The sequence below is a fragment of the Heliangelus exortis genome, chromosome 6 (assembly GCF_036169615.1).
Source record: "Heliangelus exortis chromosome 6, bHelExo1.hap1, whole genome shotgun sequence".
In the NCBI taxonomy this organism is placed as follows: Eukaryota; Metazoa; Chordata; class Aves; order Apodiformes; family Trochilidae; genus Heliangelus; species Heliangelus exortis.
Window position 1 is genome coordinate 18,526,390 of NC_092427.1, and position 16,492 is coordinate 18,542,881.

The 16,492-nt window shown below is 47.1% G+C and overlaps 1 protein-coding gene across 1 annotated transcript in view; it reads left to right on the forward strand.

Annotated features, from left to right (window-relative positions):
* The first annotated feature begins 3,242 nt into the window (after positions 1-3,242).
* SLX9 (SLX9 ribosome biogenesis factor) overlaps positions 3,243-16,492 on the forward strand; it is a 54,220-nt gene continuing 40,970 nt past the window's right edge. The window contains exons 1-2 of the mRNA XM_071746952.1: positions 3,243-3,413; positions 5,154-5,262. Of these exons, the coding sequence (XP_071603053.1) occupies positions 3,276-3,413; positions 5,154-5,262 (247 nt within the window). The 5' untranslated portion in view covers positions 3,243-3,275. The remainder of the gene's footprint in view (positions 3,414-5,153; positions 5,263-16,492) is intronic.

Consider the following 16,492-nt stretch of genomic DNA (forward strand, 5'->3'; position numbering starts at 1 on the left):
ACTGCCCTTTTTGCCCCACTTTGAACCCTTCACAGCACCACCAAGGCTCAGCCCATTCCCCATTGGGTTAATAGGTCTGGTGTTAGGTCATAAGCAGTGATAGGACACAAGGAAATGGCCTCAAGTTGCATCAGAGCAGGTTCACATTAGATATTAGGAACAATTTCTTTACTGAAAGAGTGGTCAAGTTTTGGAACAGTCTGTCCAGGGCAGTGGTGGAGTCACCATCCCTGGAGGTGTTAAAAAAAAACCATGTAGACCTGGAGCTTTAGAACAGGGTTTGGTGGGGATGGTGGTGCTGGGTTGATGGTTGGACTTCATCTTAGAGGTCTTTTCCAATCTGAATGATTCTGTTCTATGATTCTATGGAAAGTGGATCCATTGGGAGCTGCCAGTAGCCCCTGGATTCAGAGAAGAGAGGGAGCTTGCTTTCCTTGGACTCTGTGTTGGTGTCTGAAATTTTTGCTCGTGTAGCGAGGCCTCCTCACTCAGTAGAGGATGCTGGTTCCCTTCTCACTGTGGCATAACTCAGGTCTGTATGTTTGTTTTTTAAAGCAGCCTTCAAAGCTTGTTGTGCAGGCTGTGATAGCTCCTCCCAACACACTCACAACAGTATTTCTCCAGGCAGAGAGACACACATTTCTGGCTACAATGTTAACCTCTTTAGTCCACTGAAGTGAAAAACAAAAGTTGTTTAGAAAACCTACAGGATCATAGATATTTTATAAAGATAACTAATGTGAAACTTTTGTTTATTGCTCTGTAGGTTCCCTTAATGTTGAGAGTGTGATACTTAATAAGATGCTGATTCAGTTCACTTGCTGCTGTCTTAGAGTTACAGAGATGGGCTTATTTTTGCAGCAAGCAAAGAGAAATGCAGAGCTAGCAGCAAATTTCTGAGCCCTGATGAATACTCTATGGGTCAGCAATTTCATTGAAGTGGACAATAGAGCTCTGGGCTGATTTCATCCCAGCCAGGTGCTGGGTGTAGCTAGACAGCATTGTAGAAAGGTGTCCTGTGGGATAGGAGCACAGGAGCAGCTATCTCCTGGCTCATGCAGGATGTGGTGGGGATGGAGCCCAAGAATGAGCCCACTGGGAGCTGGATTGCTTACTCCAGCTTGCTCAGGAAGCCTGAGTAGCTGCAGATGGGTGCTGCAGAGCAGCTCACAGCCTGAGAGTGGGTGGGCTAGGGGGAGATGAAGTTGGGGAAGTTGGTGGGGCTGCCTGGCAGCATTGCTGGCTGCAGATCTAGAAGAAGGAAGTGTGCTTGAGTGGGATGAGCTGTCGTAATTTTTCCTTTTGTGTTGTGTAAGGCCTTTATTGGATTGTTCTTTTCTCTCCAGTTATTTAAGTGTTTGTCTCAAGCCACTCTGCTCCCACTGACAGAAAGCTGAGGGAAAAAGGGGGTGGGGGGGGGGCTTGGAGCAGCAGGAGCAGAATGGGTATCCCATGGGTACACCATGGGTCCTTGTAGCCCAAAACTGACCCTTGGATGTCTTCCCAGTTCCTCCCAACCTGTTCCTCATGCTTTCTTGCAGCTTTGGCCTTAAGTGGATATCCACAGCAAAGCACTGTCCCTAGGGATTCCCAGGGGACCCTCAACACATTGTCTGTCCCACCACTCCACCCCCCCCCCACTTCCAGCACACCAGTGCTTTGACTTGTAGCTTGTTAGTCCTGGCTCTTTACTACATGTATTAGCCAATGAGTAGTTACTCTTATGCTCTGTCTGTGCTCTCACAGCTGCACATGGGACAAGCAGAAGCAATTTAGGGCTGGAGCAGGCAGCATTAGGATGCTGATGTCCAACTTCTGCTTGCTGCCCCCTGCAGCCATCAAGAACCATGCTCCTTTGGTATGGGTTTCAGCTGCTTGAGGTTTTTATCTTCGATACTTCACAGTTTGGGAACAACTTCTACTTTTTAGAGGATGTCTTTTTGTTGCTTTGTTTTATTTCTCCTTGATGCTATTTATGGCTGATGCAGTTAAAGGGGGTGGGCATCCTTTGGAGACATATATGTGCTTGGTTACGGCACGTATGCTCCCCAACGTCACTACAAACTTTTTAAGCTGTTAAGCATTCCTTTTTTGCTATTTTCTTTGAAGCATATTTATTTTTGTTAGTTCCTCTTTTTAATTATACTTTTACTAGATGGGATTGTATTTCCCCTGCCTCTGACAGTGGGATTGTGGTCTTTGCAGGATGCTCTGAAGCAGCTGGGGTGGGGAGCAGAGCATCCAGCAGTGTACTCTCAGAACAGTTACTTCTCAGAGTTGTTGATTTTGTCGAGTTTGTTGTCAGAAATGTCAGTTTGGTGCTTTGCTTCTAGTCTACAGCAGGTTTTCCCAGCATTACCTTCCTGAAGATCATTAGATCTTCCCTGGTGTGTCCTTACCACTGCCATATTCGAGCTGAATGAGCAGCACATTGGTTGTACTGTCAAGTGGCAAGAACAACATGACATTCACCGTGTATTTTGGTATTAGCTTTTTACTACTATTATTTTTTTTAAGTTGCAAAAGAACAGTAGAAAAACACTACCCAGGGTATCCCTGAAGCGATGCTGGGGACGCAGGACCCTGATGTCTCCAAGGGGGCAGACAAAGACCATTTGGCAAAGGAAGAGACGTTAACCAACTTGAAAGTTGGAGCTTTTTAAGATCAAAACCCAACGCAGTTCCCAAAGCTGGAACTTTTTGTTCACCCAACAGTGAAGCAGCTTTGCATTCACCCTCTCTTGTGTATGGACAAGTGCAGCTGTGGCTGAGGCCACGTTGAGGCATCCACCTGGGTCCATGACCACATGGTCAAGTATGTGCTCAGGCTCCACAGGGGCTTGTTGGGCCTTTTCTGGTGCTGCAACTGAGGAAATAACTTTTGCAAAGAGTTCGAGTTTTCTGTACTCCCAGGGCATTCTGCTCTCAAGCTGGTGCTGCCAAGGGGACTCAGCCCTTCCAGGAGCTCATACCAGGCTTCAGCTGTGCTGCAGACCCTCGAGGTTTGGCTCTGAACGCCCTCCACCTGTTTCCATTTCCAGAACCGCCGGCAGAACCCAGGTGTTCAAGTTGCGACGATTACGCTTCCGATTAAACAGCGGCGAAGTGGGGGGGATCAGAGCTGCTGAGGAGATATTGCTTGGGATCTGCCCCTCCCCTGGAGGTCCGAACCCCCTCCCGCTGCCACCCGATAGGGCCCGCCCGGGCTAGGGCGGTCTCGGGGCGGGAGAGGTGCAGCCCAGGCCCGCCCGTCCCCTTCCGCCGCGTTGTCCGCCATGGTGGGGAAGGCCAAACGCCCGCGGCTCCACCGCGCCGCCCCCCGGCCATGGCCCCCCCGGGATCCGCCGCCGCTCCCCGAGTCCGGCCCCGGCCCCGTGCCCGGTGCGGGCGGCTGGAGCGCGGCGGGCGGCAAGGTACGGGAGAACCGTCATGGGGCGGGCGGGGTAGGGCGGGGCGGAGCGGCCCGGCGGGGCCGGCTGAGGCGGGGCTGGCGGCGGAAAGGGCCGGCGCTGGGTCCCTGGAGCTGCGGGGATGCCGTGCAGCCCCACGCGGTGGCCCTCGCGGGCTGTCACCGCAGCGCCCGGTGTGGCTCCGCAGGGTCCCTGAGGCCATCACCCCCGCCTGGGCGTGGTGAAGCTGTGGTGGGGGCTGAGAGGGTCTGAGAGGGACGGGGAATGGGGTGAAACCGTAACTCGGAGGCTGATCTGTGCTTCCTGCTTGGAGAAGTCCCGCAGTGCCCGTGATGCTGTCCTGGTGGCACTCTGGTGCGGGTCCCTCACCCGCGGTGACACCAGGGGGAGCGTGGCGAGGAGGGCACGGCTGCTCCGGGCAGGGGGGAAGGAGAAACACAGGAGCACGGAGATTGGGGACTCCAGCGCAGGGTCCTGCCCGGGCACCCTGGAGGCCCAGCGGGTTGCTCCGGTGGAGGCTTTGGTGATGGAACTGCCTGGTGGTGGGAGCAGAGGGGTCAGAGGCACTGCCTGGCACTGGTTGTACTGGTGCTTCTCTTCAGAGCTCAGGTTTGGGCAGGTGGAGATGAACTCTCACTTAGCACACGGTCATTTGGGAGATTTTAGATCGTGACTGGTTTGAATGTCCCAAAAATGGGTGCTTCACCCAGTGTGCAAATAAGTGATACACGATTTGGTTCATGACAGGCCTGCACAGAAAAGGGTGCCTAGTGTCTGGTACACAAAATAACAGTGAAAAAACTACAGCAGAGTAAATGATCAGTTAATCATTTGCCACTCTTGACTTTACATATGAAAGCAGAAATTTGCCTTTTTCTTTTCATGAGGTTCCTGCCATCTTCCTTTGGAAATAAGGTCATCTGTACCCAGCTCTGATGGGCTTGGTTTAGAACCCTGAAATCTTTGAATATTAGCCCTTTTCTTTCCACAAATTTCACCAGCTGCGTGATCAATAAGTTGTTCAGGTTCCTATCTGGGTGCCTCTCCCAGCCCACCCACAGCAAGGACACAGAAAAGCAGTAAATAGTTTTTATGTACCTCAAGCTTTCCTTGTGGGGATGGAGGAATAGGATGTGCCATGTACAGCTCCTTTTATGCCACTGTAAAGTTATATGTCCATGCTGAGATAATGCTGAGAGATGCTGAGATAATGAAATATTCTAGACCAACCAGAGATGCTGTTGCAAAGCTTAGGACTTAGGGGGGTATTGCATACTTAAAGGAACAGGATCATGAAGATCTGGTAAGTTGCAAGTAGTCACAGAATCTGCTTAGCATCCATCGATTTAGGATTAAGGCCCATAATCTGCTCATTAGTTGCTTATCTGTATTGTTAAGTACTTAGGTACCTGTAATAAATCTGGGTTTTGCTATGGATGCTGTTCAGTTATCGTAGGAGTTTTTACTAAAATTGACTTGAATGAGGTGAGGTTGAGTTTAGGTAGAAATCTGTCAGGAATAGAAGAGTCCAAAATGTGATTTTTGTGAAACATCCTTCTGGGTGCAAGAGCCTAAGGGGGGCCAGGCAAGTGTTGTGGCTTACCTACCCTTCCCTGCACAGGAGGAGCACCTACTGGAGCCTGCACTTGGTTCCCAGATGGATGGTGTTTGGTTTGATTATTTTATTTGTCATGGATGTTGACTGGTGGTGTTTGTACTGATTTAATGTTTCTTTTGGGTAAGGACTGGGACTTCTCATCTTCTGGTGTCTTTTCTGGGCTGAAGATTGATCCTGATACTCTAGTAAAGAAGCTTGACTTGGACTCAAGAAGCATCATTTCCTCCAGAACAGGTTTGTTGTATTTTGAATGCGTGCTATGTTAGGTTGTGAGCAAAGACACCGGGGGCTATATTTGCAGAAGGAGCCCAGGAGAAGGGAACCCAAGCACAGCTGCTTGTGTTCCTGCAGTGTTAGAAGCAGTTTCTGTCTGGGGCTGGAGGGGGCAGAAATGCAGCTCTGTGCTGAGGACTCCCTGGGTAGGGAACCAGCTTCAGGCTACCTGGTGGCTGCTGGGCTGTGTTGTGCAGCCCCCAGCTGTGGGATGTCCTCAAGCAGCCAAAGGCTCCTGGCCCCCAGAGGCTGAGGGGACAGCAGAGCCCAGGCTGTGACCTGATCTCTGGCCTTCTGTGGCTGCTTTTGCCTCACTAGCAGCTGCCATTCATACTCCAGTATTTTGACAGCAAGATGTTTGTTGTGCCTCAACTGGACTTTACCCACAGCACCCTGAGTGAAGCCAGTCCTGTTGTTTGCTGTTGCTATGTGCCTGGCTCAAGGACTCCTGAGCAGGAGAGTCCAAGCTCATCTGGTGTGCGAACAGGGAGGATATGGTGTAGAGGCTTTTGTTTTCTAGTCCCACACCATGGAATTGCTCCCTCTAGTTGCTTTGTGGCAGGCAGAGCTGTCTCTGAAACCGGGTTTCCTCTCTCAAAATGGAAAGGGATGGCACAGCACTCTGTGCGTGGAAGATGCGTGTGACTCCCAAATACCTTGGTTCCAAGCTACATTAATTTTTTCTCTTCATGCAGATGAATCCTGCCACAGTGACTTTTTACACGTGCAGGGCTGCAAACAGACCCAGTAAGCACCCAAGGGCTGGGGGTTGACTGAGCAGTGGCAAGATGTAGCAGCCATAGCCCATCATTTATCACTTTGGTGTGGGAAAGGGGAGGTTGTGTGAGGACATGTTTGCTGGAGATACTTCCCCCCCTCCACAGAAACCTTTGAGAAATGCATTGTTTTCAAAACACCGAGCTCACGGTTTGTAACTCCCCTGAGAAAAGGATGTGTGTGTATGTGTGTGCATGTGAACACAGTCATCTCTTTAATTAAATTAGACAGCATGTAGTTGAAGGTTGACAGCCTGCAATCCTAGTCTTGCATTGCAGGCTACAGCTGTACATGTCTGGTTTATAAATAGACCTGTGCTGCACGTCCCTGTGCAGTGCTGATGATGCAGATGTGCTGTGCTTGGTGATGTTTAACCCTCTCTTGAGGCTGTGTGCTGGCTTCGTGCAGGCAGCAGTGGTGACCCTGATGCTTCATGCTCCCTCCTCCTTTCCAGATGATCAGCTAAAAATAGCTGTTCTTTTGGGGGCTCAAAAGTGCAATTTAAAGATTTTTAAGATCTTTCCAAGCTGTTGTGCTCTTTCTTCTTGTATCACTCTGGAGCAGTGTGGAGGCTTTCTTATTATGGAAATAAATTTTTTTTTTTTTTTTTTTTTTTTCTTTGTGTTAATTCACTGAACTGTGTATACAATGACAGACACCCTGGAGTTAGAAATGATTGTAGGCAGACATGCTTTTTCTCCTGGGATCTCTGGTCAGCCGAGAGCCTTTTCAGCAGGAAATTCAACTTGACTCCATCTGACCTCTGGCCTCCTCCGCCTTAGGAGGGAAAGATTCTCCTACACATTGTTATTTTAAGACTTAATAGCAAGACAAAAAAAGTGTTTCTCTCCCACTTGCTTTTCAAGCTCTGAAAAGGTCGAGTTGGCAGTCTGTAGGTAGATTTACTCTATCTCCCATGCTTTTCACAGCTGAAGATTTTTTTCTGTCAAGGATGCTATGTGGCAGGTGAGAAAGCTGGTATATTTGTCCTCCCTGTGTGTTCACATCATGTGCACAAATGCCTCATTATGTAAGACTGCTTCACATCATCTGAAATTACTGGTACCTCTGTGTTGGGTGTTTCAGTCTGGACTTGTGATGTGACATGTAAAGGACAGACAGAAACACTTCAGTGTGGGTTTGAAGAGGCCTGCAGGGCACAAAGGAAACAAAGGAGTGCTTGCAGAGCTTGGACCTGGCAGAAAATGCTCTTCTGGGTCTAAAAGCCCTGCTGGCAGCTGTGGGTTTTGTCTGTGTTACCTCTCTTCTTTAGACCTTTATCCCTCTGCTTTTGGAGGTCTAATTCCCAGGAAGCCAGGGTCTCTTCTCCATGGCTGTGCTTCTGTGGCACTGCAGCTTGGTCAGAGGTATCTGCATAAGATGTTTCTGGGTAAAATATCTGACCTTCCTTTGCAATTCTGCCTCTGTGCCTTTCCCCACTTGTTCCCAAGAGAGGTCTGTCACCTGGTGTGCAATAAGCTGACCCACACACAGTCAAGATACTTGTTTTAATTTCAAGTCCTGCACAGAAAAGGGGGCAGGGTGGTATTCCACAAATCAAGTTCAGTTTCCTGAAACTCAAGTGCTACTTTTATACCCAAACATGTGAAAAATAACTTTCTAATTATATTCCATCACTTGCACACATGATTGATTAACTGATCCTCACTTCCATTAAAAGTGGCAATGCTTAAAATTTCACTACACATGCTCAAAGAGGAGAGGTTTTTGTTAGCAGGGGTCTCTCTAGCCTGTGGCTGGGTATTTTATTATGCTAATAGCATGTTAATATGGCAAATGTAAATCCAATTAGTCAGGTGTTTTCTACCTAGTGTTAAAGGCTGTAACCAGGATAAGTTGTGGGGAGCTCTCCTTTCTATCCCTTTCACATCTTTCAGGCCTGTCTCAAGGATGGGCTGTTGACTACTTGGGAAATACTTTTCTCTAATTAGAATCTGTTTTTTTCCTAATTCTTGCTGTTTCACTGTTATGTAAGCTGTATTTTTTTTCTGTGTGTCTCTTTTGTTCTCTTATGTGTTTTTTGGATTTTGTTTGGTTGGTTGGTTTTGAGGTTTTTTGTTTGGTTTTTTTTTCCTCCCCACCTCCTGAATGTGATTTTCCCCAAATTTTACTTATTAATTAAAATAACTGACATCACTTGGGCTATTACATTCTGGTTTTGTGCTTGAACCAAGGGACCCAACTTTGTCTTGACAGAGCCCGTGCACCAAAGCTGTGTGTTCTGGAGTGCTCTCAGCTACTTCTGAAGCTGTCAGATGTGGAGCTGTGGGCTTAGGATACGTGGGGCTGAGAGATTGCTTGTTGCTGAAAAATTTAGAAGAGATTGTGGCACTGGCTTACAGCTCCACCTGTCAGCAGACTCCTTTAAGAGAGGATAGTGGCTGGTTGAATCAGCAGAAGAGACCTGGAAAGCCTGGTGTCTGCAGAGCACAATGCAGGGAGAGCAGTTACTCCTGGGCCATTTTAAGGTGGTTGTGTTAGGGGGAAGAGCCAGCCAGGCCTGCTTCTGGGAGGTTTGCATGATTGTGGAGCACTCTTTCCTCACTATCTCATTTCTTTGTCCTTCTCTTACTGGGATGAGTAGGTATCTGTGATGCTACTTCTTTAGCTGGCACCTTCTCTTGGGTTCATTGGTCTCTCTACCTGTTTCATCTGGGATCTGCTTTCTCTTCTTTACTTTCTCCCTGTTCATCCTCTGCCTATTTGACATACTTGTGTGGTTCTTTCTTCTCTTCCACATGGCTTGGGCACTCAGGGCAGCTTTTGCTGAAGTTCTTTACCTGCTGTCCAGCTGTGAAGGGCTCATGACAATATATTTTGCTTTATATAGATGAGGTGAATCTTGTTTCCTGTGGTCTTCTTCTAACAGAAGAAGTTTAGAGGTAAGTGAGGAATTTTAGGCCAGCAGCTGGAGGAGATGCATTTTATGCCACTGTGATGTTCCTGTGTCTACCATGACTTGACTGTGCCCTGCCATATCCCAGTTTTTCTGAACTCCCTAGATTTGGGAAGTGATGGAGAGCTGAAGGAGCAAGCTGCAGAGAAAGGCAGGTGTTTCTTTGAAAGCCTCTGATGCTCTTAGTGGTTGGGGCTAACATCTTCAGTAAGGATCATCTCTTCCAGTCTGGCCTTATGCTTTATGCTCAGGGTTTGTATTCAGCTTTGCTGTCAAAGAGGATGACTTTGCCTTTTCTTTGTCTTCCTAGTTCCTAAGGCAGCTTTGAAATTTTCCTGTCACCATTCAGTCTGTGGAATTCTGTGTCTCATATGGTGAATTCAGCTCCAAGCTCTGCATCTTTGTATGATGAAAGTGCTGGACACTTCTGTGGGTTTAGAAAGGGGCTGCACAGATTGACTGGGGGGGTGGGTGTCAGGGTTTCTTACCAGGTCATGCAGGTGGAGCATGGCAGTTCTGCTCTTGCTGGGTTTTAGGTGGAAACAGGGATAGATATTGAAGCCTGGAAATGGTTTGTAGTGTTGCAGCAGGACTGGAGACAGGCTTACCCTCTCCCAAAGTAGTGACCCAAAATCCAACGGGGTCCCTGTGTGCAGCACAGAAAAGAGGTAGCTGGGGGACTGTGTGGTGACTTCAGCCACTGGAATATGCAGGGAGGGGACACTGGCTGCTATCAGGGCAGTGTGGGACAGGGAGGAACACAGTATGCAAGTTGGAAGTGGCCTGTCATACGGTGGAGGGGCTTGCTTCTTTAATTTTTGTTAGCACTCCTTCTTCAGTGTTTGTTCCTTGAAGCAAGGGCCTTTTCAAGTGTGGCTCTGGCAAACCAATTACCTGGGAATGTCTTTCTTAGGATTAGGTGATAGTTGTGGAATAATCTGAACAACTTGGACTGACAGTTTCCTGCTTCATTTTCAGCTTCTCCAGAAGGGAACTATTTTCTCTGTTGCTGAGAAAACATAACCCCCTCAGAATTCCTTACAAAACCTTAGCTTGTCACTTTGATTTCTGAGGTTGTAACAGGAATATCTTTTCCTGCAGATTGTTGTAGTTTGTCCTGTGCCACTGGTGAGCCAGGAAAATGTGTAATGTGGATTAAAACAGTTTGCTGCCTCTGGTCTTGGGCCAATTAAAGACTGTAAAGTCTATGAGAGGGTAGATTTAGATTAGACATAAAGAAGTTATTTTATAGGGGTAGGACAACACTGGATCAGGTTGCCCAGAGAAGCTGTGGAAACCCCATCACTGGAGTGGGGTTGGACTAGATGATCTCTGAAGGTTCTTACCAACCCAAACCAAGATGGGGGACACAGAGTGAAAGAGGACATTAGCCTGAACAGAGGTTGGCAATCTCCACAAGGTGATGCAAAGCTATAGAGGAGTTTCAGACATGTGCTGTAGTATTTTCTGTCTTTCCCTTTGTATCCTGAGAGTTTTCATCCTCTGAGGACCAGAACTGTCTTGCAGTATGGGTTCCTCTGTCAGTGGTGCAGAGGAGTGAAATTACTGAGCATCTGACAACGAAGAAAGTACCTGTTCCCCCTGAAGAAATGTGGAGACGGGAGACAATGAAATGAGGCCTATCAGGAGAGTGAAAGCTTGAAATTGCTGGAGTCTGCAGGCTATGTGCATCCTTGTTTTTCCCCTTCTGTGGATATTCTGAGTTCCTTTTTGTTACCAAGCCTGCCTCTGCAGAGTTCACTGACTATGCCCTTTTGGTTTGCACCTCTGCTTCTGCTCCAGTGTTCTGGATTTGCCGTGTCTTTTATGTATCTGCTTCTGCTCCTTGGGCTTTGCAGCCACTTATCTGATTCTGTTCTCCTTTGTTGCCTCAAATGAGAGGCAAAAAGCTGTGGTGGGTTGGCATCATGGTCCTGCTGTGGGACCATATAGTAACTTGATGTGATTTGCTTTCCTGTTTCTTTTTTGGGGTTTGGTTTTGTTTTTAAATGGGTTATGTGCCAGAATCCATATAAGACCTCTGCTCTTCCAGCATCACTGTTCCTGCAGTGTCTGGACTCTGGTTACCACTGCAGTGGATCCACTTGGCAGAATTGCAGCTGTGGCCAGTCCCCTGGCAGTTTTCTAGAGCTCTGACAGGATGCAAATCTTAGTCCCATAATTTATTCCTATTTGTTTGTTGGACTTGTGCTTGTTTGTGGCATTTAAATATTCCAGTTCTTCCTCTACTGTCCTTACCCTTGGTCATGTTTCTTCCTTAAATGCTTCTGTGTGAATCTTAGAGCTGTGCTGTTCATTGCAGCAGTTGCTGCAGTTTCAAGTCTTTTGCTGCTTTTTCTTTATGCGAGTTTGGGGGTATTTTTAAATCTTCTGCTTGTGTTTGTCATTTGTTACATCCCTGGTTTGGAAAGCTGCTGGATCTTCAAGATTCTGCTGCTGTCGCTTTTCTTCAGCATTTAATTCTGTGCTGGCAGCTGTCACCCCCGTCTTGTGTTTTTGTGCAGTGCCCTTCTCAAGCTGTTCCCACCATAACACTCTTCAGATGGAATGGGGTGAAAATGGTTTTGAGGATGACAGCGGGTGGCCTGTGAGGAGAGGCTGTAGCATCTCCAGTGTTGTGTGTAAAATGTGATGTGCCACGCTAGCCCAAATGACAAGATGTTCCTGCTCCATATGTTTTTGTTATTAGCTGTCCAGGCTTGGGGTTTTGTGAATTTTGTGAGCAGTGGAATGCTCTCCCTTAAGCTGGTGCCAGAGGTAGCCTAATGGTGATTGTTGGGGTTACACTGAAATTATTTTAGTAGCTTTGAAGATGTCTGGTTGGCCCTTGGAGGAGATGCTATTTAAGTAGCACTGGCATTAAGTTGGCATTTGGGCTGGGATTTCTTGCTTTTGTGGGTGGAAACTGGATATCAGCGTGGCTTTAAAACAAGGGGGCATCTGAGCTCATTGAAACAGACTCAAGTTGTGCTAGGGGAAGTTTAGGTTGGATATTAGGAGAAGCTCCTTCACTGGGAGGGTAATTAAACACTGGCACAGGATGCCCAAGGGAGGTGGTTGAATCACCATCCCTTGAGGTGTTTAAAAGCTGTGTAGATGTGGTGTTGAGGGACATGGCTTAAGCACTGTCTCAGTAGAGACCAGAATGATTCAGTGATTCAGTAAGGGAGTCTTCAGCAGCTTGGGTAAAGCTCAGCCTTGATTACTTTTAAGTTGTGCTCCTGCTTAGTGTTGCCCCTGATGCAAATGGTAGAGCTGTCTGCTTTCTGTGGTCTCAGGGCAGACAGTGTAGCTCTGCAGCACCCTTGCCTTTTGCCCAGCAGATGAAGAATGATGTGCCAGCAGGCATCCAGCCTTGGGTAGAGACCAGCTCCCCTTCCCTGAGCAGGCTTCAGGGATCTGCATACCTCCTTCTGTAAGCTGATGTTTTCTCTGATGTTGTGTTTGAAACTTCTTGAAATCTCCGATGAAAATTCACAAGAATTGAAACATTTTGAGGATAGGGGAAATGTTGAGCAGGGATTAAACAGGCAAGCTAACACTTTTTATTTCCCCTCCCACCCTAGGTGGGGAAGTGTCTGTGAAGGACACTGTGTCTTCATTACTTTAACTGAGGTAGCAGATCCTCTGCCTGTTTTCAGAAGCACAGTCTGAAAAAGCATTGCACACTCCCATGCCTTGACCTTGAGTTGTAACTAAACCTGTCCCTTGCTGCACCCTGGTTGATGTGACACCACAGAGAGAGCCTCAACTGGTGCCACTGAGCAGGAGATGGTGACCCTCAGTCCCTGCTGAGCACTGGCTGGCACAGGACAGGAGGGAACCTGGTTCCTTTCTTGCATAGCAGCAACTTGAACCTCCTGGAGAGCAATGCTGTTAACTTTTAATAACCAAGTATGCCACTTACTAATAGGCTTACAGACTTGAAAGTAGCTGAAATTACTGTTGTTTCAGGCTGCTTTTGACTGTGGCCAGGAGCTAATAAAATTATAGGATATGCTGAGATGGAAGGGACCTGTCAGGATCAAGGTCCAACTCCTGTTCCTGTGTAGGGCACCCTCAGGATCACCCCATGTGCCTGAGAGTGTCATCCAAATGCTTCTTGAACTCGGGCAGGCTTGGTGCTGTGACCCCTTCCCTGGGGAGTCTGTTCCAGTACTCAACTGTCCTCTGGCTGAAAAATCTTTTCCTGATATCTACCCTAAACCCTCTCTGATTCAGTTCCTACCCTTTCCCCAAGTCCTGACTTTGGTCACAGAAGTGATCTGTACCAGTCCCATCTCTTCCCCTTGTGAGGAAGCCATAGGCTGCAATGGGGTCACCTCAGCCTCATTTTCTCCAAGCTGAATAATGTAAGTAACCTCAGATGTTCCCAAGTGATTCCTTCCAGACCCTTCACCATCATTTTGGCTCTCGTTTGGACACTCTCCAATAGCTCTATGTCTTGTCTGTGCTGTGGTGCCCAAAACTGCACACAATAAATATTCAAGGTGAGTTGTTCCAAGGCTGTGCCATGGCTTGAAGAAGGAGAGCTGGGAAGGGTACCTGTTGGCCTGACTGGCAGAGTGAGGCCACATCCAGCCTGGTAGTTTGATAAGGTGACAGATAGCATTTTACTGTATGTGGGGAAATTGCTTTAAGTGACAGTTTTCTCTGTACTTTCTTCCTTGCTTTTTGGTTGAAGCTTATTTTGGGTTTGTCTGCATCATTAGGAGCTGCTCTTGCCTTGACAGTACCAGATCACCTTGTGAGTGCAGTTCTGGTGTCTGTTTTGTGAAGTGCTGTTACAAATCTGCAGGGTGTTTGATAGCAGTCTGTGGTATGGGGAGACTCCAGTGAGGTCAGATGGCCTCACACTACAAAATGCCTCAAACAGAAGATTTTAGGTTGCAGCAAGTTGCCTGGAAGCCAGAGGGCTCCTCTCTTCCTTCAGTGCAAAAAAGTGGGCCCTTGCTTCAGGTGTAAAGCTAATACAAGTTTTCCAGCAGAGGTAAAAAGCTGTGGGAACTGCTTGATATGGAGGTCAGTGATCTGTAGTAGGTACCTTCTGGGAGTGAAAGCTGAAAACTCTCATGCCTCAAATAAAAAAAATTAAAAAGTGAAAAATTCACACTGCTTAAAATTTGTTTAACAATTTATCATATAAGGAATGAGATGCTGGCTGTGAGAATACCTGTGTGAAACTCCTCTTTAATTAGAGTCAGAGCAATTAAGTGAAAATACATAAACAAGTGTCTAATTTGAACTGCTTTGAGTGCTTTGACTTCCCTTCTAGAGACTGACTTTCCATGTTGTGAGTGCCTTCTGCGGGATCCTGGGAATGAGTTGTGTGAACATTTATGGAATTAATGAACTTTTTTCTTCCCCTCCCTCTAGCAGTGGCTAGGTCCTTTTTAAAAAATGAATGCTTTTTAAAACAAAAAAATCCTTCAATGAGCTAGTGGTCATGGATACTGAGTACTACACAAACACAGTAACATTTTCCAGAGGGCCTGAAGCTACCAAGATGTTTGCAACCTGTTCAAGTGGAAGTGGAAGGAGGCTGAAGTGAATCTTAGGAGTTGAAATGATGCATCAGATCCCTATAATTTCCTGTGGTTGGTCCCTTTGACTGTGCCTGCTGTGCAGTGTTCACCTCTGGTGATGTTGGGAGGTTCACACCAGCCCTGGAGCCACCTGTACCTGGGTTGAGTTGAAGTTGTGTGGCTGGAGAGGAGAGCAGGGCTCAGTGAGGGATTGGGGACTGACTTGGTGAGGCTTCTGGGGTGCTGCTGTGTGCTTTGGTTAAGCTTCCCTCCAGCATTAGTAAAAGCTGCGTGCTCAAGGCTGTGCTTTTTAGGTCAAGCGTCTCAATCTCTTCTGCCACTGAAGGGCTCATTGAGTTTGGGGCTGGTGTAGCTCCTTGTCAGAGTCAGGTGTGATCGGGCATGGCAGCTTACATGTCATGCTAAGTCTTGCTCTGTGTGATTATGATTTGCAAGGCTTTAAAAGGATATTAATCTAGCCTGGTATTCTCCTAAATCAGTTTAAAATGGACAGACATCCTTACTTACACAAAAATAGCTCAGCCCTGCTTAGGAGTACTGAAGCTGTGGTGTTATCAAAAGAGGGTTATGATCCAAAATCCGTGCCTTTGCAGTTCTAATGTTACAGCTTTGGCATAATCAAGTTATAAAATTATAAATGCTACAAAGAGATGGGAGGTACTGTGCTGGATTGCTGGCAAAGATACCACCCAGCACAAGTCCTCCCAATGAAACCCTCTCATGTGGTGTGAGAGGAACAGTTTTAACATGGTGTGAGTTGAGGAGCTGAATCCCAAGAGGGATGAAGAAGTGTTTGTGGTGAGGGCAGATTGACAGCTCTGGAAGTCAGAGCCCTTCCCTTGTCACCAGCAGCAGTACAGAGTTGTGTCAAGCTGTCAAATGTATTTCTGAAATATGTGTCCTGGGAGTTTAATATTTAATAGGTGCTCTATTTAGAAAATTCATTGAAGCTGGTAAAGGGTACATGAGAGGACGGGTCTCCTTTGGGTTACCCTTTCTGACTTCACATGCTTTTAGGGTGCAGGAATAAGTCAGCCTCCTCTTGCCTCTTCCTAATGTCCATGAGAGGAAGGTTATTTTGCTTTTTCAAGGACTGTTATGCTAGGATTGTCATTTACATAAATCAATTGTTTGATTTACCAAGAGAGAATTTTCGGCCCTGCTGATGTGGGTCTTACCTGAATTACATGCTGTGTATTTAATAGCAGATTTCTCCAGAGCTGATGTCTGTAATTCAGACTCCTTGGGATTCTATGCAAGTTGTCAGTTATTGGAATAGTAGTGGGTCTGTCTAACTTGCCTGAGGATTTGTTTTTTGAATTGTGCAGTCTGTTTATAGGGGTAGTTACTCCCAGATAATATGTCATTCTTCAGTTACAGTGCTAATGGTTATAATATAGGAGTTAGGAGTTATAATATAGGCTATAATATAGGAGAATTTGATACTCACCCAGAGCTGCCTCTTCCTCTCAGGCCACCACAGATTGCAGTGTATGCTTGGTAGATAGTGCTGGTTCCTGTGCTGAGAGCCCTTAGGGGACCCTTGGGATACAGACATACTCAAAGACATTCAAAAGAGGTGAGCAGTTTATGGACAAAGGTTTTCTCTGTGCTTAGGTAAAAATGTGTGCACCAGCTGAAGGGCTGTTTCATAGAATCCCAGACTGGTTTGGATTGGAAGGGACCTAAAAGGTCATCCAGTTCCAATCCCCCTGCCATGGGCAGGGACACCTCCCACCAGACCAGGTTGCTCCAAGTCCCATCCAACCTGTCCTTGACCACTTCCAGGGATGGGGCTGCCACAGCTCTCTGGGCATCCTGGGCCAGTGTCTTACCAGCTTCACAGCAAAGAATTTCTTTGTAATGTCTGACCTAAATCTCCCTGGTTACCTCAGAAACCCACTACAGTGCTTCAGAGTGGCATTTTTAA